Below are 22600 nucleotides of genomic sequence, written 5' to 3'. Positions count from 1 at the left end.
TAGTAGTTGTTAATGAAAAAATTATTTTAATTTTTTTTAAAGTTAATGAAAAGAGATTACGTGAATTCACCCATTTCAAACTTAAGTTAACTGATATTGGGTAAAGGTCAATTTTGTGTTTAAATAGAAGTGTATATCATGAGCACTTAAATTTAAAATCAAATAAAAAAGTAAATTTTACACACAATTTTGAAGTATAATTTACTATAAATAATCATATAAAAAACTGCAATTCCAGAATTTTTTTCATAAAACAACAGGTGGCAGAAATTTTACAAATAAAGTATAAACTATTCGTACGATAAATTTTACATTATATATTTGAAGTTTAACTGCATGAATTATTTAGAAAGTAGTTTTTTAAATTATCTAGTCCTGAATTAAATATTCTGCTTTTATTTTACAAGAAAATTAGATTAATGAAGACGCACGCTGAGCTGAATTGGACACCACTTATATAGATATTTTCTTAACACTGACCTAATTAACAGTAACATTTTTTTAATTAACTTTGCAAATAGGAGCACTTACGTATCATGCATTCATAAAAAAACAACTATACGAATCAAACCTAAATTAAGTAAAAGAGTGCTTCAACTAATTACAATGAAATTTGATTCATTGAACCACTTCAAGTCTAAATTATCTTGTTTTAAGTGCGCTTTACTTAAATTAAATACTAATTTATGGAACCAATGCTATACCTTTGGATTTATAATAAGATACGAGTTTATTTATTGAATAAAAAAATTATTAAATAATGTAATTTAGAAATACATTTCATCGAACAGGGTTTTCACATTGCAAAACTTGAGAAATGATTGCCTTTTAATTTATTTTATTTTAACTCATAAATAATAGAGAAGACGATAGAAAAAATATAATGGATATTTGTAAGAGAATAAATATATAATATATGAGAAAAATATATAAGTGATTCAAAATAGAAGTGAACCCTTGCGATTGGTTGTTGCTGAGAGTTTATTATACAAATCTCCGGCGAACTAGGGAAGGAGAAGAGGGAAACGAAACGAGAAATCGAGAGACGGAGAATGTCTCGTATCTCCACATTCTATCTTCTCGCTTACAACTCCTTTCAGACCGTTGGATGGTACAAATAACAATTCTTCATCTCATCTCTTTCTTCAATTTCTCTTCTGACTCTCTAATTTCTCACTCGCAGGACGCTTTCGTTAATTAAGATTTTGTACAATCTTCTCGCCACTGCCTCCATCAACGGAACCTATGCTTCCGCCGGCAACTTAATTTGTCAGTTCATTCCCAAAATACCCTTCTCGCAATTCTGTTATTCAATATACTGAAAAAAAAAACACAGCTTATTTTGTTTTAACTTCTTTCAGTTTAATTACTCATTTTTTGATTTATGCTTGAAATGTCTGCATTCTAATTACTATTCATACATTTATTAAACGAGGTAATGTTCAAATTTAGACATTAAAGTGATAATAAGCGATTATAATAATAGTAATATATGTTTAGAGATACAAAATATGTTAATTTTAGAAATTTATTTGAATTTTTAAATCCTAACAGAGTAGATTACGCTTTTTTCTTTTTTAATTTAGTTCGATATATTTCTTTTTCGCAGAAAATCCTTTAATTATTTTGAGAACATTATATTATATTTATATCCTTATAAATTATGGTAGTCCCTTTAAAAGTTTGAAAAATATTATGTAAAATAAAAAAAATAAGGAAAGCTAGTGTAATTTACTCAGATTAGTATGAAAATGAGATACAGTTTCAGTGATTAGATTGATCATTTATTTTCTTAAAATTTGTTTTATTATCTTTCAATCACTTTAAACTATTTTAGTTTTTATATATATTTTTTAAATTTGTTTTAGTATTTACTGTGGGACGGGACAAAATAAATTAAGAAGTGTAGCGGTGAAGACTAAAACTGTAATGTTTAAGAAGAGAAGAGATTAAAACATGAGGATTGTAGATTTGTTTAATTAAGCCTAATATTTGCTCTTGCTTGGTACATGATGCAAGGTTTTCTGCAATGTGCTGCATTCTTGGAAGTTATACACGGAGCCATAGGTGCGTGTGCCACTGTGAATGAAATTGGATTGCTTTGTTGGTAGAACACAATTTTAGTTTAAATTTTAAGAAGCAATTTTAACGAGTCAATTTCAGGTATTGTGCCCAGCGGAGTTTTGCTTCCTCTTATGCAATGGGGAGGAAGGACCCACTTTGTGCTTGCCATTGTTCGGAAACTTGATGAGGTTTTATGGCTCACTTTCAGTTCTCTTGTCTTTTTGTTTTGCCAAAAATCAGTATACCACCGAAATAGAAAATGTTATCCCAATTTATTAATGTTTGACCTTTTTTGGCTAAATGCTTTTTAAATTTTTTCTATTCTTTCACAAGTGCAACATGTGTTGGCAAGACTCATATTGAGTGTTATAGTTCCATTTCTTTCCACTTTCGTTTCCATATGCTCTTGTTCATGGAACGAACCACTACATTAAGTTTTTGAAATTGTTTACACCGAATACTTAGCCTACATTTGGAAAATGCTCTGTTACTTTATGTTGGGTATTGGGCTCCCTTCCTATGTGGAGAAAAGGCCCAAAATTTGAGAAGCCCATGTCTCACTTAAACCTAGTGGAGAGGAGGCTATAAAATAAAGAGAGAGGCAGAACAATAGAGTAAGAATACACTGAAAGCCCTAACACATAGAGGGAGAGGTAGAGGGAAAATTCTGTTCACGTTTTTCATAGAGCTGTCGCAGTAAATTCGGCGCTGCGGATTCGTTCACCGTTGGATCGGGCTGAAATTTTTACAGCAGGTTCGGAACTCATTGCTCTTCATTCTGACCGGTCGGATCTTTGATACGAGGTCTGAGTTGGGAGATATTAATTTCGCACTGCAGCAGTGATTTGTAGAGGTTTTCCTCTCTTGTTCTTCTCTATTTGAAAGCTTTGTTGCTTTGTTATTTGGTTGGGTGTTGGCACTAATTTGTGCTATTGATTAAGACTCTTTTGTACTCTTGTTGATCATAGTGAAGCTATTTCTTTGGTCTGGACGACTCGTGGTTTTTTACCCTTGATTTGAGGGGTTTTCCACGTTAAAAATCTTGGTGCCTTTATTTGTGCTTTTGGTGGTTTATTATTGCTGCTCTTTGATTATTGCTCCTCATAGATTCTTGCAAGTTAGGGGAAATTATATCCGCTGCATTCTCTGGTATATTGTTTGTTATTGTTTTCCCCATCAGAGTGGTATCAGAGCTCTTGGTTGGGCTATATTTACTTGCTTGAATGATGGAGGCAAATGCAAAGATGGTTGCTTTGAATGGTACAAATTATCATTTGTGGAAGGGCAAGATGAAAGATTTATTATTTGTCAAGAAATTGCATCTTCCGGTCTTTGCTACACAGAAGCCAGATTCTATGTCTGAAGAAGAATGGGACTTTGAGCACCAACAGGTATGTGGTTTTATTCGGCAATATGTTGAAGATAATGTTTATAATCATATTGCTAATGAGACACATGCCAGAGCTTTGTGGGAGAAGATTGAGTCTTTGTATGCTTCTAAGTCGGGCAATAATAAATTGTATTTGTTAAATTGCTTGATGAATTTGAGGTACAGGGAGAATTCTTCTATTTCTGATCACTTAAATGAGTTTCAAGGGCTCCTAGATCAATTGTCAGGAATGGGCATAAAGTTTGATGACGAAGTTATGGGATTATGGTTGCTTAATACTCTACCAGAGTCTTGGGAGGTATTTCGGGTTTCAATTACGAACTCTGCCTCGAATGGTGTTGTTTCTTTTCAGATGGCAAAGAGCGGTGCTCTTAATGAAGAGATGAGAAGGAAGGCACATGGTTCTTCATCTCAGTCTGAGATGCTTGTTACAGAAGCTAGGGGGAGAAGTCAGAAAAAGGAACATAAAGGTGGTAGAGAGAAGAGTAGGAGCAAGTCCAAGTCAAGATACAAGAATTTAGAGTGCCATTTTTGTCATAAAACTGGACACATTCAGAAATACTGTTTTAAGTGGAAAAAGGAGAACAAAGACAAGAAGGGCAAACAGAGAGAGAATGATCATGATGATGATGATCGTGTCACTACTGCTACAGATGGTGATCTTGTTCTTCTTCGTGACTTTGAGTCCGTTAATCTTGTATCTGATGAGAGCATGTGGATTATTGATAGTGGTGCTACACTGCATGTTACACCTAGGAAGGAGTTCTTCACATCTTACACTTCTGGTGATTTTGGAGTGTTGAAGATGGGTAATGATGGTGAGTCTAAAGTGATTGGTGTTGGTGATGTTTGCCTGCAAACCAACATGGGAGTGCAGTTGTTGCTTAAAGGAGTCAAACATGCTCCGGATGTCCGTTTTAATTTAATCTCTGTGCAGTTGCTTGATGATTGTGGTTATGACAATCACTTTGGTTCTAGTAAATGGAAGCTCACTAAAGGTAACTTGGTTATGGCCAGAGGGGAGAAACAATCTAAATTGTATTGGACTAAAGCTTTGGTTGCTAAAGACAGTGTGAATGCTATGTATATGGAGGCATCTTTGTGGCACCGGAGGCTTGGTCATATAAGTGAGAAAGGGCTTAACTGCTTAGCTAAAAAGGATGTGCTTATGGGATTGAGAAATGCAGAATTGGAGAAATGTTCTCATTGCATGGCTGGTAAACAAACCAGAGTATCTTTTAAGAAGCATCCACCCTCAAGGAAGTCAGAATTACTTGAATTGGTGCATTCTGACGTTTGTGGCCCATTAAAGGTAAAGTCATTTAGTGGTGCAGTTTACTTTGTTACTTTTATTGATGATTGTTCCAGGAAGCTATGGGTCTATGCTCTTCAGCGGAAAGGTCAAGTACTTGAAAAGTTCAAGGAATTTCATGCTATGGTTGAGAGGCAATCAGGCAAGAAGCTGAAATGCATCCGTAGTGATAATGGTGGTGAGTACCGTGGACCTTTTGATGTTTATTGCAGGCAGCATGGTATTAGACACGAGAAGACTCCTCCTAAAACTCCTCAGTTGAATGGTCTAGCGGAGAGGATGAACAGGACCTTGGTTGAAAGGGTTACATGTATGCTTTCAGAAGCAAAGTTGCCTAAGCACTTTTGGGGAGAGGCATTGCTTGCAGCTGTGCATGTTATTAATCTCAGTCCCGCAGTTGCTTTGAATATTGAGGTGCCAGACAAAATTTGGTTTGGTAAGAATGTTAGATATGATCATTTGCGTGTCTTTGGTTGCAGGGCATTTGTTCATGTTCCTAAGGATGAAAGATCCAAGTTAGATAAAAAGACAAGGCAATGTATCTTTATTGGCTATGGTGAGGATGAATTTGGCTACAGGTTTTATGATCCTGTTGAGAAGAAGCTTGTTAGAAGCCGTGATGTACAATTCATGGAAGATCAGACCATTGAAGACATTGATAAGGTGAAGAAGACCACACCCGAGAAAGACAGTAATCTCACTGATGGTAATCCGATGAGGTTGCCCACTCACAATTTGGAGAATGTTGAAACGGAAGCTCAAGACAATGAGCAACATGGTGATGTTGATGATCGACAGTTTGGAAGTGGAGTAGAGGTTCCAATTGATGATGCTCAAGAGGAACATGATGATGATGACGATCTTGGTGATATACCTGAATCACCTCAAGTCCAACTCAGGAGGTCTAATAGACAAAAACAACCTTCTACAAGGTATTCCTGTGATGAGTACATAACCTTGACTGACGGTGGAGAACCTGAGTGTTTTGAAGAGGCTTTGGATAGTGAAGAGAAGAAACAGTGGCTGGATGCAATGCAAGATGAGATGAAATCTTTGCATGATAATCACACTTACGACTTGGTGAAATTGCCTAAGGGCAAAAGGGCATTGGAAACTAGGTGGATTTTCAGGGTGAAACAAGATTCAAATTCTACACTTCCAAGGTACAAGGCCAGATTAGTGGTGAAAGGTTTCAGACAGAAAAAGGGTGTTGATTTCAATGAGATTTTCTCACCTGTGGTGAAAATGTCATCCATCAGAACTGTGCTAAGTTTAGCTGCTACTCTTGATTTGGAGGTTGAGCAGATGGATGTGAAGACAGCTTTCCTTCATGGTAATTTGGAGGAAGAGATATACATGAAGCAACCTGATGGTTTTCTTGTTAAAGGCAAGGAAGAATATGTGTGTAGACTAAGGAAGAGTCTATACGGTTTGAAGCAGGCTCCAAGGCAGTGGTATAAGAAGTTTGAGTCTTTTATGTGTGAGCAGGGTTACATGAAGACTACTTCTGATCATTGTGTCTTTGTTAAAAGTTTTTCTAATGATGACTTTATTATCCTGTTATTATATGTTGATGACATGCTTATTGTTGGAAAAGATATTTCCAAAATTGACAGGTTAAAGAAGACACTTGGCGAGTCTTTTGCCATGAAAGACTTGGGAGCTGCTAAAAGGATTCTTGGCATACATATCTCACGTGATAGGAGAGAAAAGAAGATTTATCTATCACAAGAGCAATACATTAGGAAGGTGTTGCAGAGATTCCAGATGGAAAATGCTAAAGCTGTGAGTACTCCTCTTGCTACTCATTTTAAACTGAGTGTTAAACAGAGTCCTTCAAATGAAGTTGAGAAGACCAATATGAGTAGAGTTCCTTATGCATCTGCGGTGGGCAGTTTGATGTATGCGATGGTGTGTACAAGACCAGATATTGCACATGCTGTTGGTACAGTTAGTCGATTTTTGTCAAACCCAGGTAGAGAGCATTGGAATGCTGTGAAATGGATTTTGAGGTATCTTCATGGTACAGTTGATATGAAGCTTTGTTTTGGAGGTGATAAACCTACTTTGATGGGTTACTCAGACTCAGATTTGGCTGGGGATATTGATTCCAGAAAGTCCACTTCGGGCTATTTGATAAAGTTTGCAGGGGGAGCTGTGGCTTGGCAATCAAGACTACAAAGGTGTGTAGCGTTGTCTACTACAGAAGCAGAGTTCATTGCTATTACTGAAGCATGCAAGGAGGTGTTATGGTTGAAGAAATTCTTGCAGGAGCTTGGTTTTAGGCAAGATAACTATTCATTGTTTGTTGATAGCCAAAGTGCTATCCATCTTGGTAAGAATCCAACTTTTCATTCTAGATCCAAACATATTGATGTGAGGTATCATTGGATACGTGATGCTTTGGATGCTAAGTTGTTGGAGTTGAAAAAGGTTCATACAGATGATAATGGTGCTGATATGATGACTAAAGCATTGCCAAGAGGAAAGTTTGAAGTTTGTTGTGAGATCGCCGGTTTGGCGGTTATCTCCACATAGTTGTGAGGGGGAGATTTGTTGGGTATTGGGCTCCCTTCCTATGTGGAGAAAAGGCCCAAAATTTGAGAAGCCCATGTCTCACTTAAACCTAGTGGAGAGGAGGCTATAAAATAAAGAGAGAGGCAGAACAATAGAGTAAGAATACACTGAAAGCCCTAACACATAGAGGGAGAGGTAGAGGGAAAATTCTGTTCACGTTTTTCATAGAGCTGTCGCAGTAAATTCGGCGCTGCGGATTCGTTCACCGTTGGATCGGGCTGAAATTTTTACAGCAGGTTCGGAACTCATTGCTCTTCATTCTGACCGGTCGGATCTTTGATACGAGGTCTGAGTTGGGAGATATTAATTTCGCACTGCAGCAGTGATTTGTAGAGGTTTTCCTCTCTTGTTCTTCTCTATTTGAAAGCTTTGTTGCTTTGTTATTTGGTTGGGTGTTGGCACTAATTTGTGCTATTGATTAAGACTCTTTTGTACTCTTGTTGATCATAGTGAAGCTATTTCTTTGGTCTGGACGACTCGTGGTTTTTTACCCTTGATTTGAGGGGTTTTCCACGTTAAAAATCTTGGTGCCTTTATTTGTGCTTTTGGTGGTTTATTATTGCTGCTCTTTGATTATTGCTCCTCATAGATTCTTGCAAGTTAGGGGAAATTATATCCGCTGCATTCTCTGGTATATTGTTTGTTATTGTTTTCCCCATCACTTTATTAATATCATCATTAATTTTTTATGTAAAACCATAATGAAATGTATGACCCTTAAATTCCTGAGGAGTAATTTGAATGTTTACTGGCGTATGCAATGGTTGACAATCAGACACAGAAGCTAACTTTGGCTATTTGTTGCATGCTTTCTGTAGCTCCAGGAACTCCCTTCAGTTTTTATCACTTTTCTTGCGTGGAGCATGGGTGAGGTAATTTGCTTATTTTTTTTATTGGATGTAGTTCATTGAATTTTCTAGCATTACCTTCTGGTTTAAGCTTTAAAATAGTTGTTACATAACCATTTAAAGCAACGATTCATGTACGTATCACTGGAAAAAAGAGTCACTGTTGATCATGTCTGATGTTTTCAGTAGAGTAATAACAGGGAAAATTTCCTCATAACACATGAAAAGTTCACTTTTTACAAATTTTTAGGATATTATGGATTTGAATTCACCTTTAATGTTCCCAAACTTCTTTTAACCCCTAGTTTATGTCATCCCTATAGGTTTCCTATAATGTTTTTCTTTTTAAGAGAATATAGGGTGACTTTTCATGGCGTGTAGTGTGAACTGTAGCCTGATATTTATTTCTACGGCACCAATGGTTTGTTATGTCTGATCCATGAACACTGGTAATAAAGAAATATATCATGATGATTTTCCAAGTAAGAAAGATGACTGGGACAGCAATCTTTGGAGATGCAGGTCATTAGGTATTCACATTATGCTTTCAGTTGTTCGGGAAATTGTCCTTCTTGGATGACCTATCTCAGGTATTTTTCTATCATATGCCACATACTTTAAACTTGAACAAGGTTAATATCTTCGATTATTTTTATAGAGTACCCTTTTCAAAGCATGTGCTTGTTGCTTTATCCTTTAATTAGGTACACTGCGTTTATTGTGCTGTATCCTTTGGGAGTGGGTCCTGGTGAAAGTGAGTTCATAAATCAATACCTCCCTTCTATCTCGGAATTCCGTTTTTGAATGAATTTTTAATCGATTTTACTATAGTCTTGACTTCTTACCTATTCCTTTCCTAATCAAATGCCATCATCACCCCCTGCATAAAGTAACTGATATATGTATTATATTGCAGTATGGACAATGTACCAGGCGCTTCCATTTATAAAGAAGAAGAATCTCTATGCAGATTCCTTTTCAGGCCTCCCATTCAGTTATTATGATTTCCTTAAGGTAGTGAGTTCTTATAAGTAACAAATAATCCACAGCCTCAAACTAGAGATGAGAGAAAAAATTGCTTCAAAACTATTGTGTGAATGCATTTTGCATGAGAGACTTGTGGTTTGAACAAACTTTTTCATAAACACATCAACAAGATAAAAGTAAGAAAAAAAATGAATTCAATTTCTTTATAAACTAAGATTAGCTTGTGTATAAATTAGACCTTTCTGCATGTCTGCTATAAGCTGTTTAATAAACTATTCGGGAGAGCTTATTGAAGTAACTAAAAGAAACTTATAAACACGTCATAAGTTATTTTCGTAACTTTTAATAAACAATTATTGAAGTGGTGATGCAAAAGATAAGTCCGGATTAACTGTATATAAGCTCCTCCAAGAGCACTCAAGTGTTGGGAGCTGACTGAAACTGGTTTTTGCTGCATATCAAATGTCTTTTTGTGTCCCTTTCAATTAAATTTTTCTCTAATTGTAGCTTATGTAGGTCCATGAATTGTTTATCCTTTTAATTTATGCTTCATTTCTCTCATTCAGGTTGTACTTGTAGCTTATCCATTCCTCTGGTTCAAACTTTACCTGCACATGTTCAAGCAACGACGTGCGAAACTTTATAAACGCCATGACAAGAAAACGACTTGAGGAGCTTTACAAAACTTTATAGACACCATTCTTCTTGGTTAGTGATATTGGATTGATGATTAAACTTCTGATACACTATGTATTTTGTTAAAAAAAAAATAATGACTTTCTGTGTGGCATCATTCTGAAATTTATTTATTTCCTTTCCAATTTTTTTCTAGTGCCAAATAATGGATTTGCTCCCTGTAATAATGGTTATGGTAGGATTGGAAGAGAGAAAACGATTTGCAATGTTTTGCCTTCAGTAATGTGTCTACAGCTTTCTTCCTGGTAAATTTATATTGATGTTTAGTGTCGATTAACAATGATAGCTTGTTCATGAAATGAGTTAGTTTATTCTTATTCTGAAATATTGCATTTCGAGTTTATTTCTTGAAAGTAAGCATTATATGTGACAATTACTTGGTAAATGATCTTATAGAACAGGACAAGTATGAACCAAAAGCAAAACAAGGAAATTGAAAGCCATTCCAGAGCCTTCCCCTGCAAAGACAAATATCAGAGATAAACTCAGCAAGAGCAGCCTTCACTGCATCAGATAATAATTTTGAGACAATTTAAGATATAAATTTATTTATTTAATATTTTTTAAAGTAAAATACATGGTTTAAATGATTTTATTTTTGAAAAGAAAAATTAAAATTTTAAGAAATATTTCAAATAAATAATTAATAGAATTTTAAATTCATTAAAAAAAAAATTAAAATTTCACACCTAGTCACCCTTTTTTTATATACATTATATCGAAAAAGAATTAAATTATTAAATGTTATTTGAATATTTAAATTTGACCAATATTTTTGTAAATTTAAATTTTAAAATGAAATTTTATTTTAAAAGAGATATTTAATTACTTTATCTATATAAAAAATTGAAATGTAAGATATTTTAATTATTGTATTCATATAAAATATTTAGAAAAGGAAAAAAAAATTATAAGTAATTTAAATATAATGTATCAATTTTTTTGAAATTATTGATTTCTTTTATGACATTTTTTTTTTGTTTCATATGAATTGCAAATATATACTGGTTAGGTGTTTTTAGGTAATAAGTCTAATAGATTGTTTAAGTTTAAAACTTGAATCTAGGATATTTATGAAGTTGGATAACCCATCCATTTAATTTAAACAAAATTGAGTTTAATTTTGTCTGTGACTGATTAAATCAAACGCAACTTAACCTGACTCAATATTTTGTTGCATGTATACTGTGTTCTATGTGTTGAATACTTGAACTTCAAACTCATTTCAATGTAATCAAAATTATTAAATAATATTAATGTTATTGATAATAATATAACTATTATTTAATTTCATAATTATGGTATTAAGTAGATATGTATTTTTAAATTTTTAAATTATTTAAATATTAAATAGTATAATCTATTTTTTTAAATCTTCTAAAGGTCAAATAATTTTCTTTTGGAACCATAACCTTTAATCCAATGACCAAACTCAATTAAATGTAAATTATGTTAGATTAAGTTTAATTAAAAACATAAAAATTTAACTTGACATTTTTATTAGATTTAATAATGAATGTGCTCAAAGTAATTGAAACTAACTTGTACACACTCTGCGAATTTGTTGTTTGAGTAGGACATTTTTAAATGTTTATTTTGTAAATATGAATTTGGATTTTCTACAAAGTATTTTTATGTTTTTACTCTGTTGTGTAAAATGTTTTTATTCTGACGTGACTTTAAAATACATTGATTATTATTGATTTTAAAATTTTAAAATATATTGAAAAAAAATGAAATACTAATATAATATATTTTTAATATTTAACTGATGACTATAAAAATCTGAATAGAGAATCTGGATTCTATGTACATATTTCTTTCAAAGTCAAAAATCTCTTTTCAAGTCTGAAAGTTAAAAGGGTCGAAGAATTTCTATACAATTATGTATATTATGATTAACAACAAAAGAATAAACCTAAGGGTTTTGGATGCAATTGATAATTATTGTAATGTTATGTGTTACCCTCAAAATTAACCTACCAATAGCATTAATTTAAGAATAATAAAACAACTACTAGGAACAAATTCAGATATTTATTAAATATTAAATAATTAAATTTCTTTTAAAATTCCAATTTTAATCCAAACCAAAGTTTGAAATATAAATTTTTCTCAGATATGGAACCAAATATTCCAAAGAAAAAAACTTACATAAAATACCATTCATGTTGATACTCTTTTTCAGTCACATTTAAAATTTAACTTTGATGGTACATAATATCATTTAATAACATTTTATTACATAAATTATCCTGATAAAACTTTAATTGAGGACAAATGTCAACATCTATAATACAGTATATATACATTTTCTTCATTCTAAAATAAAAAGTGATAAACGAAGATACTTATGAGTGGGGAACGAAATAACTCAAACACAGTTCTCCGTTTGTTACCATTTCTATGGCCGAAATTATAAGTTTTGATGTCATAAGAGTTATACAAACATGCTATAATCAATTGAAGTATTTTCTTCCCGAAAACAATATTTTTAAAAGAGAAAAGAAAAACGACAGGGTAAACTTTGATATTTGTAATTAAAATTTAGATTATTGAAAGCTTATTTGAATGCTAAGATTAAAAGGTATATAAAACTTTTTAAAATGGTTATCCAAGTGTCATGCTTCAAATTTTGAAAATGTGAACTATAACTAGCCCCGCTCTCAAGGTACTTAATAAGTCAATACTGAAAAGTAACAAAACATATTAGCAAGGACAGAACGTACACTATTAAAGACGTCTATTTCCCGCAAGATTATGGAGGTCACAGGCAAAACTACACGTGGGATAAGAATTTTAATGAAGGAAATAACTTGAATCAGAAATTAATAACCATTGTGGGTTTTCTTCAACCAGATTTAGGTACACAACCATAACTGAATGTAAAAACATGAGATACAGACTTAGAGAGATTATCCAGAGCATATCTCTCTTATGTTATTACAATTCATAAAATCAAGACAAACAAAGTAATCTTGACAAATCTAACACAGTGCAAAGCCAGTGCATATCTCACTATTTAGAAGTCACCTGAAATACATATGAACACCACAATGTCCTATTATTAAAATCCATGCATTTAAAAGCATGCCTAATAACATAACAGATAGAGCATAAAACAATCAGGTATAGTAGTAAAATTGTTGAGAATAATGAGTTATATCTCTAATAATTCCTCAATTATAGCCAAAGGATCATTACTTCAGTGTAATAAACCAAAGGGGTCAGTCAAGTGTTAAAAAATTTGCTTCCATCAACTCTTGAAAGATTATTTTCCTGTCCAGCATATCAGGTTTGAGAGAAAAACAAGCACATTCATTGTCACAGTTTATCTACAGACAAAAAGGCAACTGAAAACTAAGCCTGATATGACCACTGACCAAGATGCTAACATAGCAGTGATCAGGTTAACAGTTGGGGTCAACAACAAGCTAGATTTATACACATCTAGCTCAGAAAGGAAATGCACCCTTCTATGAGAGGAGTAATGCAGTAAGATAATTAAAGTAATTCTGGACGATGATTTTCAAAGATTACATTACCAACCTTTATTAGAATTACGAACACAATATTAAATGAGAAAATTGCTCACGCATTTATATAAAGAAGTCAAACACACCAAAGAAAGTATGGAACTAAACAAAACTGCATTTACAAATCTTTTAATTGGTTGGGCCAGTTCATGATCAATTTTTACATCTTTGCTGCAAAGTGTAGAAAAAAATAAGTAGGTAATGCTTATTGTTTTGCTATTATAGAAAAAAGGGATAAACTCTATTACAATTGCTGGTTACCAATTCTATTAGAGCTTGTGATATATAACGATATCAGAATTCTGTTAGGCAGTCGAGTGTAAGCAGTACAAATAAATGGATTGTCAGAAAAAAATCAGTGAATTTCCATATCACTCAACGGTCTCTATTCGCCACTTTGAATTGCTAACACTGTACAAAACGACTCATCATTTATACGTACAGCAATGTTTCAAAGAGGAATCATCATTTTCCGATAGACAAAATTCAGAAACTACACAACAAATAAACAACCTCAACCGCTTAAAATTTTCGACAATTGGAAGAAAGATAGAACAAATTAAAAAACTACATAACAAATAAACAGCCTCAATCGCTTAAATTTTCAACAATCGGAAACAAAAGAAACACGCTCGTATGCAAATATTAAAGAACCAAAACACAAATGAAAACGCCTAGCAGATAGGGTTACCTTTTGTGCGCCTGAACGAACTTGGAATTCTTCGCGTCTTCCTCTGCAAAGAAAACAAAACAGTGAATTACTGAATTACCATTCGATCAAAGAGAAAACACAGTTAAATTCATCAAAAAGAGAGACAGAGAGAGTGATTGATGTGGTGATTTACCGGTAAGGCCGAGGGAAAACTTTGTGATTACGGCTCCGGTGACTGCGAATCCAACGAGGAAAGGCCAGTTCCGTTTCCATTCGCGCTTGAAGAAAACGGGCCATGGATCGAACTTTCGCATTTTCTAACTCTTTTTATCAACGCTGCTGCTAATGCAATGCTATTTTCTCAGCTTGCTTACGATGCTTTCTTATCGTAGTCTGCTACCAAATCGGAGATCTAAAAGGGTTCCCAGGTTATACCTTTTGGAATCCACGTGGATCCATTCCAAATATAATTGGGCTTCAAAAAAGGCCCAGAGAGAAGGCATCCTCGTTGGGCTACTCTGGCTTCTGAAGTCCAAACAAGAAGGCAATTATATTTAAAGTTTCAAAACCAAAACTAAAACTTTCAAAAGCACCCAGGAACATGCTCATAGGTATATGCTCAAAGGATTAAGTGTGTTTTTAGTTCTGAAATTTTGATTTAACATTAGAATTTACTTTTGTCTGAAACTTTAATAAATTTTAATCTTTAAATTTTAAAAATAAATGAATATAATCTTTTTAACCTAATTACGTTCACTTTTTTTTGAGATATGAACACATCTCCCGACAAATATTAAACAAGAATATGTCAAACAATGTAAACAATTTCAATACTAACATGAAACGCATTTGACACGTAAAAAAAATTAACATAATTGAGTTAAAAAGACTATATTCATTCACTTTTAAAGTTTAAAAATCAAAATGTATCAAAATTTCAAATAATGATTTTAAATTTCAATTTTTATCAAAGTTCAGATATTAAAAACATAGACCCGGTTTTTTTCCCTATTGTTTTCCTGTTTTAGGTTTTACCTTGTCAAATCAACTTGAACCTTCCCATTACTGTAACTTATAACATACTATAACATATTTTATTTATTCCACCTTTTATCGTGAACAAGAAACCAACTTACCTCTAAAATATTGCAACTATTGTATATAAAATATGGTTGTAAACTTTATGGTAAACCTGCTAAGACAAACAAGCTACAACATGACTATGTCAAATAACTCAAGAATGACATAATTAACAACAACCAAACAAAAACAAAGCTTTTATTTATTTATTTATTATTATTATTTTTTTTTTTGACTTATACAACTACCTACCATTCAAATATACAAGCAACAAGAAACTTAATTCTCCATCTTTTACCGTGTCAGCAAGTATTACACTGATCACTATCCTTTTTTTCTCTTTTCGTTGATTTAAAATGGAAATCTCATTTTGAAGTACTTACAAAAGTAGCAAGTGGGAAATTCTTCAAGAGTTGACTTTGTGTTAATATCCATACAAATATTTTGTCTTAGTTGAATTTGCTTCTCATTCTCACCCAAACTGAAGCCATACGGACAAGTACTGTTCCTACCACTGATGATGTCTTTTTTCATGAAACTGTATTCTTCATCATGAAATCAACAACCACATGAACATGGATTCTCATCATTTCTTCCTCCTTCAGCTCCTACTAGCTTTTTTCTTTCTCTCTTTAGCTTTTGGAGCCACTCTGCCAGAAGATGAAGGTATGTAAAGATAACCAAAGCAGGATCCATTGGATAACAAAAATAAGATTATTGACTTTTTTTCTACCATAAACATTATTTGAGTTGTTTAATAATCATAATGCATATAGTGCAAGCTTTGAAAGACATAGGTGAGAGTCTTGGGAAGAAGGATTGGGATTTCAGTGTTGATCCATGCAGTGGAGAACTCAATTGGACATCGCAAACTAAAGTGAGAGGGACAGAAAATAATGTCACCTGTGATTGTTCCTTTGAGAATGCCACAATCTGCCATGTTACTAACATGTACTTCTCTCACTCCCTTTATTTCATTTTCTTGAGCTAACTTCAAACTTGAACACATTTAATTGGTAAAATGAGCATGCAGACTTTTGAAAGTACAAAATCTCCGAGGAACTCTCCCAGTAGCAATGGTTAGATTGCCGTACCTTCAAGAAATGTATGATATTCTTTCACTTTTGCTCACTTTAATTCAACAACAATGTGTTTTCTAAATTCGTATTTTGCATGACACTGTCTCTCTGTTGCAGTGATCTTAGTCGCAATTACCTGAATGGGACAATTCCTCCGGAGTGGGGCTTATTGAATCTTGTCCACATGTACACTTTCTTTAGTTTCTCTGTCAATTTTCTTTCACCAATCTATAAATGCATACACGAACAATGCTACTACTCCCTCTGTTTCATAAAATCTGCAGTTTAAGATTATTTCCTATTCCTTCAGTTTCACAAATATTACTGTGATTGAAACACTAAGAGTAATACATATTTATGGTAGTTCTCTGAGTGCTAATCGACTCACGGGTTCAATCCCCCCAGAGCTTGCAAACATCTCCACTCTCCAAAGTTTGTGAGTTTTCTTTTTCTGGTTATCCACCATGCATTGTTTTCAAGCATTTATAATCTCATCTGGGTTTAACTTTGGCTTTATGTGAATAGGACCCTCGAATTCAACCAACTCTCTGGAAATCTTCCTAGTGAGCTTGGGAATCTTCCAAATATTCAAAGATTGTATGACGTTTATTTTGTTTCAACTTTAGTACTATGTTTAGGTTGTTTGCTTTCCTTGATTTTTGCTCCAAAACATCAAATGTCAATGCTCGTTGAGTAACAGTTTAGTTTAATTAGAATACCTTGGTTTCTCTTGATGATTTATTGTTGCTTTTAATACGTTTAGGCTACTTACCTCCAACAATTTTACTGGAGAGTTGCCTGCAACATTTGCAAGACTCACTACTTTGCAGGAAGTGTAAGCTTCCTATTTTCTTAATTTTAATACTTATTAGTGACTATTAAATCAGTATATATTGTTATTTTAAGTTCCATCTTTAGCTAAAGTTTTTCTTTTTTGTTTCTTGTCATCACATTATGCAGTCGACTAGGGGATAACAAGTTCTCTGGAAGGATACCCGATTTTATTCAAAGCTGGACAAGTGTCCAGAAACTGTGAGAATCTATGTTTTGTTCATTTATATTGGTACCATGATAACTGTTCATGATTATTGAGGAACAGAAACCCTTGATCTCAAAGAAATTTTCTTTTGTTATGACAGAGTGATTCAAGGAACTGGATTAAGTGGGCCAATTCCTTCTGGAATTTCACTACTTGAAAGTTTAACAGACTTGTATGTCTGGTATCTTATGTAGTAAACGAGGTTTTCAATTTACTTTCATTTTAGATGTGTTTATCCGTTCTTAAAATGTGATGTGCAGGAGAATTAGTGATATAGAGGGATCAGACTATTTTCCTTTTCCCCAACTTGACAATCTGGCAAATTTGGAAATTCTGTGAGTTGATTTCATCAATTAATACTCTGTCATATTGAGTTCAGAACAAGGAAATTACAATACTGATTTATTTTGCTGTCTATCTTACTGTTTCGCAGAATTCTGAGGAGTTGCAATATCAATGGAACAATACCTGAATATCTGGGGAATATGTCTAATTTACAAACCTTGTAACTTCTGTTACTCTCCCAATGTGCTTAAGTGCAACTACTTCTAACAATGTTCTTGCATTGCATTTAAATTTCAATAGTATTTTTCTTTCATACCAATGCATCAAAAAACACAACTTCAATTCTCCTCGAGTTTACAACACTATAGAATGTTTTCTAAGCTATTTTCCTTCAGCTTAATCTGGTTGAAATTTTTTTCAGAGACCTCAGCTTTAACAGATTAAGTGGACAGATTCCAAGCAGCTTTGAGTATGGCCTAAGAAAGACAGATTATATGTAAGAATTTTGTTAACTTCTTTTCTCTTCCTCCAAACTGGGCTGGCATTTTCCGGTAACCAATTAGTGTTGTTCATTTTCATTTAGGAGCAATAGCATGATTCAATATTACTAGAGTTTTCACCATGATTCTAGGACTTGGATAAATCACAAGTTTTATACATGATAATTTCTTTAAATTCTTCAATTGTAGATATTTAACTGGAAACATCCTCACGGGACCTGTACCTGCATGGGCAGAGAAAGAAAAAAATGTGTAAGTTTTATTTCAATGGTTTTATTTTATGTTATGATTCCTTAAATTGAATAATTAATGAGTTCTGAGGGGAAAGAGACTTCATATCATTTGGTGTCTTTTATCTTCACTTCTCTTTTCTATGTGAAAAGTCTTGTCTTTGTCTGTTTGTATCAGTGCTTGATCACCACCTATGCAGTTGCGATTATTGCACTGTTTTTAGTTTATTCCATTATGTTTCATGCTCAAAATTATGTCATAACCCTTAGTGTTTTAAGAGCTTATTAGACGAGTGCTTAAATTGTTTATCTGAAAGCAACTTTGAGTTCTATACTAATCGTCATAGATTTCTTTCTAGTTCTCAGTTTCATGAAGTCTATCTGTTTTGGATTGCATCTTGTTAGATTTTCTGAATCAAATTTTATAATCTGAACCAGAGATCTTTCGTACAATAACTTTACCATGGAAAACTCAGGACAGCAGCCATGTCAACGGGGAAATGTGTAAGAATCCTTGCATATGAGAACATTTGTTTGCAACTTAAAGAACCTATCTGAGTCATAACATAACCTTCTGTTGTATCCATAGGAACTTGTTTGCAAGCTACTCGGTGGACAATAGCTCGTAAGTTTGATATATCTTTTGGCATTTCCCTTTCATATGGTACTTTTAAATCTTATATGATGGGGTCGTGCTAAATAGCTTTGTCACTTTGGTCATTCCTTCAGAGAATCCGTTTCATGTTTAAAAAGTGTTGCCTGTCCGAAAAGTAAGTTTTACTTTTCTTTTTTTATATACACATCTAAATTTTCACTAACCTTTACTTGTCCCAGAATACCTTGTACTCACTAATCTGCTTGTCCCAGAATCACACTCTCTTCATATAAATTGTGGTGGAAAGCAAGTAACAGTGGATGGAAATGAAACATATGATGAGGATACAGATAATGCAGGACCAGCTAGGTTCCACCTTAGTGGAAAAAACTGGGGATTTAGCAGCACTGGTCACTTCATGGATAATGACCGTGCAGAATATTATACTTGGCTAAATCAATCTCAGCTTTTCTTGGCTGATGCTGAAATATACATGGATGCACGTGTTTCTCCCATTTCTCTCACTTATTATGGGTTTTGCCTGGGAAATGGAAACTACACGGTGAATCTACACTTTGCAGAGGTCATGTTTACTGAAGATCAAACATTTAACAGCCTAGGAAGGCGCATATTTGATGTCTACATTCAGGTAAATTATCTCAAACTTTTGTAGTTTTATCTTGTCTGTCATGAGTACTTCATAAAATTGTATATATGCCATATTCAAATTCTATATCTTCAATTTTTGAAAAGAAATTTGATTAGAGATAGATGTGTTCTTTTATAATCCATGTGAAGCCTTAGAATACCCAGAATCTCACATATCAACTGGAGAAATTTCCCCACCTTGGTACCTTATGAATTTGATTTCTTCAATTGATTAAAAGATATTTGAATATTGCATGCTTAAAAATGTAGCCATTATGAGGCATTATTAAGGCTGGTTAAGATTTCTTGCAGGGAAACATGGTGCTCAAGAATTTCAATATTGCAGAAGAAGCAGGAGGAGTTAATAAAGCAGTCACAAAATCATTTACCATTGTGATTAGTAGCAACACATTGGAAATTCGCCTATATTGGGCTGGGAAAGGCACAATTGGTATTCCTTTTAAATCAGTATATGGTCCTCTTATATCAGCTATTTCTGTAAATCCCAGTGAGTTGTGCTTCTCATTCAGTACTTAATATTCATATAGCACATGGATGTTACCATGCAATATAAGTTCTTGAATAACAATGTTTTCTATTATAATCAAGCAGACTTCATCCCTCCCTCAGAAAATGGAAGTAGAATATCTGCAGGTGCTGTGGTTGCAATTGTGGCTGGTGCAGTAGTTTTTCTAGTCCTGGTGTTTGGTATACTTTGGTGGAGAGGCTTTCTAGGACAGAAAAGTTCTTTAGCAAAAGGTAATTGCAAATAACTTATTCTGTCATGATGATAACCTTTGTGCTTCACCTTAAGGACTTTCAATGTACAAAAATGAACTCTTGCACGCAGCATGAATTTTCTTATGAGCCTAAATTTAGGGTATGTAGTTAAATCTACAGTCTTTTTTTGTTTAATTGACAGAGCTAAAGGGGTTAAAACTGCAAATGGGTATATTTACCTTACGACAAATCAAAGCAGCAACAAATAACTTCAACAAAGCCAACAAAATTGGAGAAGGAGGGTTTGGTCCTGTGTACAAGGTAATTTAGATAGTATGGCATATCCCCTCAATTATTATGAGTCTATTTTAATTGAAGATGTTACTTTTGAGGGAAAAATCAGCATTCCAACCCAACAACTATGTTGCATTGCTCCATATGCAGGGAAATTTATCAGACGGGACAATAATAGCAGTGAAGCAGCTTTCTTCCAAATCAAGGCAGGGGAATCGTGAGTTTATAAATGAGCTTGGCATGATTTCAGCTTTGCAACATCCTTGTCTTGTTAAACTTTATGGATGCTGTGTTGAGGGAGATCAATTGTTGTTGGTCTATGAATATATGGAAAACAATAGCCTTGCTCGTGCTTTGTTCGGTAATTCTTTCTAATGTGGCCGATTTCAGTTGTCCCTTCTATGATATTTCAGTTTGTGTAATTCAATTTTATTCACTGATGAAGGTCCAGAAGAACACCAAATTAAATTGGATTGGCCTACAAGGCAAAACATCTGTGTTGGTATTGCCAAAGGTTTGGCATACCTCCATGAAGAATCAAGATTGAAAATCGTTCACAGGGACATCAAGACCACTAACGTGTTGCTTGATAAATATCTCAAACCAAAGATATCTGACTTTGGTTTAGCCAAGCTCGATGAAGAGGACAATACCCACATAAGCACCCGAATTGCTGGAACTTAGTGAGTTTCTGTATTTTGATTTTCTATACATATTTTATGAAGAAATGTTTTGTATGCATGATATGATTAGACTATGAAGCAATAAACCAGAGAGGTTATCAAATTGCATACCTTGTTGTTATCAAATTGCATACCTCGTTGAATCAGGTTTAGCCAAGTATAGTTAATGATTAAAAAGCAATTGAGGATGCAAAAGTTTGAGCAATTAACACGTTTCTTAAATCAATGTAGCTCATAGAACTTGTTTTATGCAGTGGATACATGGCTCCTGAGTATGCCATGCATGGTTATTTGACTGACAAAGCAGATGTTTATAGTTTTGGAATTGTTGCCTTGGAAATTATAAGTGGGAGGAGCAATATAATTCAACGACATAAAGAAGCATCATTGCATCTTCTTGATTGGGTAAGTACTTCCTTAGAGTATTCAAAAAAATGTTATTTTCCTTTGAGAACCACAACTTTCACAGTTCCACATAATTTCAAATTTGGCAGTAGAGTCTTACTTGTGACTACTTAAGTTATTTGGACTGCAGTTTTACCAGAATTGTGCTTAAGTTATGTTTGAAGTCTTGTATCGATTAGAAATAAGATCAATTTAGAATATCTAAGTGGATGTAAATCTCACCTTACAAACCAATTTTGTAAGGTTAAATTAGGTTTAAAGTGCCCTTCTTGATGTGAAATCAGGTTATAACATTATAACATAGATAAGATTATATGGTTTTGTTTACCAGGCACACATGCTAAAAGAGAGTGGCAATCTAATGGAGTTAGTTGATGGTAGATTGGGTTTGGACTTCAACAAAAAGGAGGTTATCACAATGATCAATGTGGCTCTTTTATGCACCAATGCAACAGCATCCCTCAGGCCTACAATGTCCTCAGTAGTAAGCATGCTTGAAGGTAGATCTGTGGTTCATCAGGAGTTGATTTCAGAGTCAAGTGAGGCACTGGATGAGAAGAAGTTGGAAGTAATGCGACAGCATTACCAAGAGATAGAAGAAAATAATCTAAGTGAGAGCAACAATCAGAGTCTCTCAGTGGATGACACATTGGCCACTTCATCTATATCTGCAACAGATCTATACCCTGTATACATGAATTCTTCGTACTGGGAGAAAAGGGGTTGGTGAGAAACCTTCAAAACAGATATTGCTTTGAACTTGTAAGAATTACTTTAGGCTTTTTTCAAATCTGGGTGACTTTGTCATGAGTTGGAATGTTCTTCAATTTTTCTCCTATAGATCCTGAAGCATGATTTGCCTGAATTAACCATCCATTAAATTCGGGAACTCAGTAATCCATTTCAAAATTTTCTTGAATCATCATACCAAAAGTTGAATTCTAAGTAAATTTCCTGAGTTATTAAACCCATGAAGCCAA

At 33.7% G+C, this 22600-nt stretch overlaps 3 protein-coding genes across 5 annotated transcripts; 2 read left to right on the top strand and 1 right to left on the bottom strand.

The window, feature by feature from the left end:
• Positions 1-933: 933 nt before the first annotated feature.
• LOC114168881 (Protein-tyrosine phosphatase-like, PTPLA) lies at positions 934-10093 on the top strand. Of its 3 annotated transcripts, none has more exons than XM_028053850.2 (10): positions 934-1111; positions 1184-1269; positions 2020-2067; positions 2164-2252; positions 8162-8215; positions 8714-8781; positions 8896-8945; positions 9108-9205; positions 9745-9886; positions 10054-10093. In XM_028053850.2, the coding sequence occupies exons 1-9, from the start codon at positions 1053-1055 to the stop codon at positions 9847-9849; spliced, it is 657 nt and encodes a 218-aa protein (XP_027909651.1). In that variant the 5' UTR covers positions 934-1052; the 3' UTR covers positions 9850-9886; positions 10054-10093. The 3 variants fall into 3 exon arrangements, with proteins under 3 accessions (XP_027909651.1, XP_027909650.1, XP_027909649.1); XM_028053849.2 differs by having other exon boundaries at positions 10011-10093; XM_028053848.2 differs by having other exon boundaries at positions 9745-10093.
• A 4004-nt stretch (positions 10094-14097) lies between these two features.
• Positions 14098-14507, bottom strand: LOC114168613 (ATP synthase small subunit 6, mitochondrial-like). Its single transcript, XM_028053498.2, has 2 exons — positions 14256-14507; positions 14098-14144 (listed from the first exon to the last, which is right to left on the bottom strand). The coding sequence occupies exons 1-2, from the start codon at positions 14374-14376 to the stop codon at positions 14098-14100; spliced, it is 168 nt and encodes a 55-aa protein (XP_027909299.1). The 5' UTR covers positions 14377-14507.
• A 1092-nt stretch (positions 14508-15599) lies between these two features.
• Positions 15600-22539, top strand: LOC114168497 (putative leucine-rich repeat receptor-like serine/threonine-protein kinase At3g14840). The gene is made up of 24 exons (XM_028053337.2): positions 15600-15808; positions 15919-16093; positions 16176-16247; positions 16339-16407; positions 16586-16657; positions 16747-16818; positions 16985-17056; positions 17182-17253; positions 17361-17432; positions 17521-17595; positions 17694-17765; positions 17967-18041; positions 18235-18297; positions 18714-18779; positions 18865-18900; positions 19005-19045; positions 19143-19519; positions 19831-20026; positions 20131-20277; positions 20441-20559; positions 20683-20893; positions 20978-21215; positions 21470-21620; positions 21952-22539. The coding sequence occupies exons 1-24, from the start codon at positions 15712-15714 to the stop codon at positions 22348-22350; spliced, it is 3039 nt and encodes a 1012-aa protein (XP_027909138.2). The 5' UTR covers positions 15600-15711; the 3' UTR covers positions 22351-22539.
• The last annotated feature ends 61 nt before the right edge of the window (positions 22540-22600 follow it).

Source organism: Vigna unguiculata, chromosome 11 (assembly GCF_037176805.1).
Source record: "Vigna unguiculata cultivar grain cowpea cultivar isolate G323 ecotype 2 chromosome 11, ASM3717680v1, whole genome shotgun sequence".
In the NCBI taxonomy this organism is placed as follows: Eukaryota; Viridiplantae; Streptophyta; class Magnoliopsida; order Fabales; family Fabaceae; genus Vigna; species Vigna unguiculata.
This window is presented reverse-complemented; position numbering and strand designations above follow the sequence as displayed.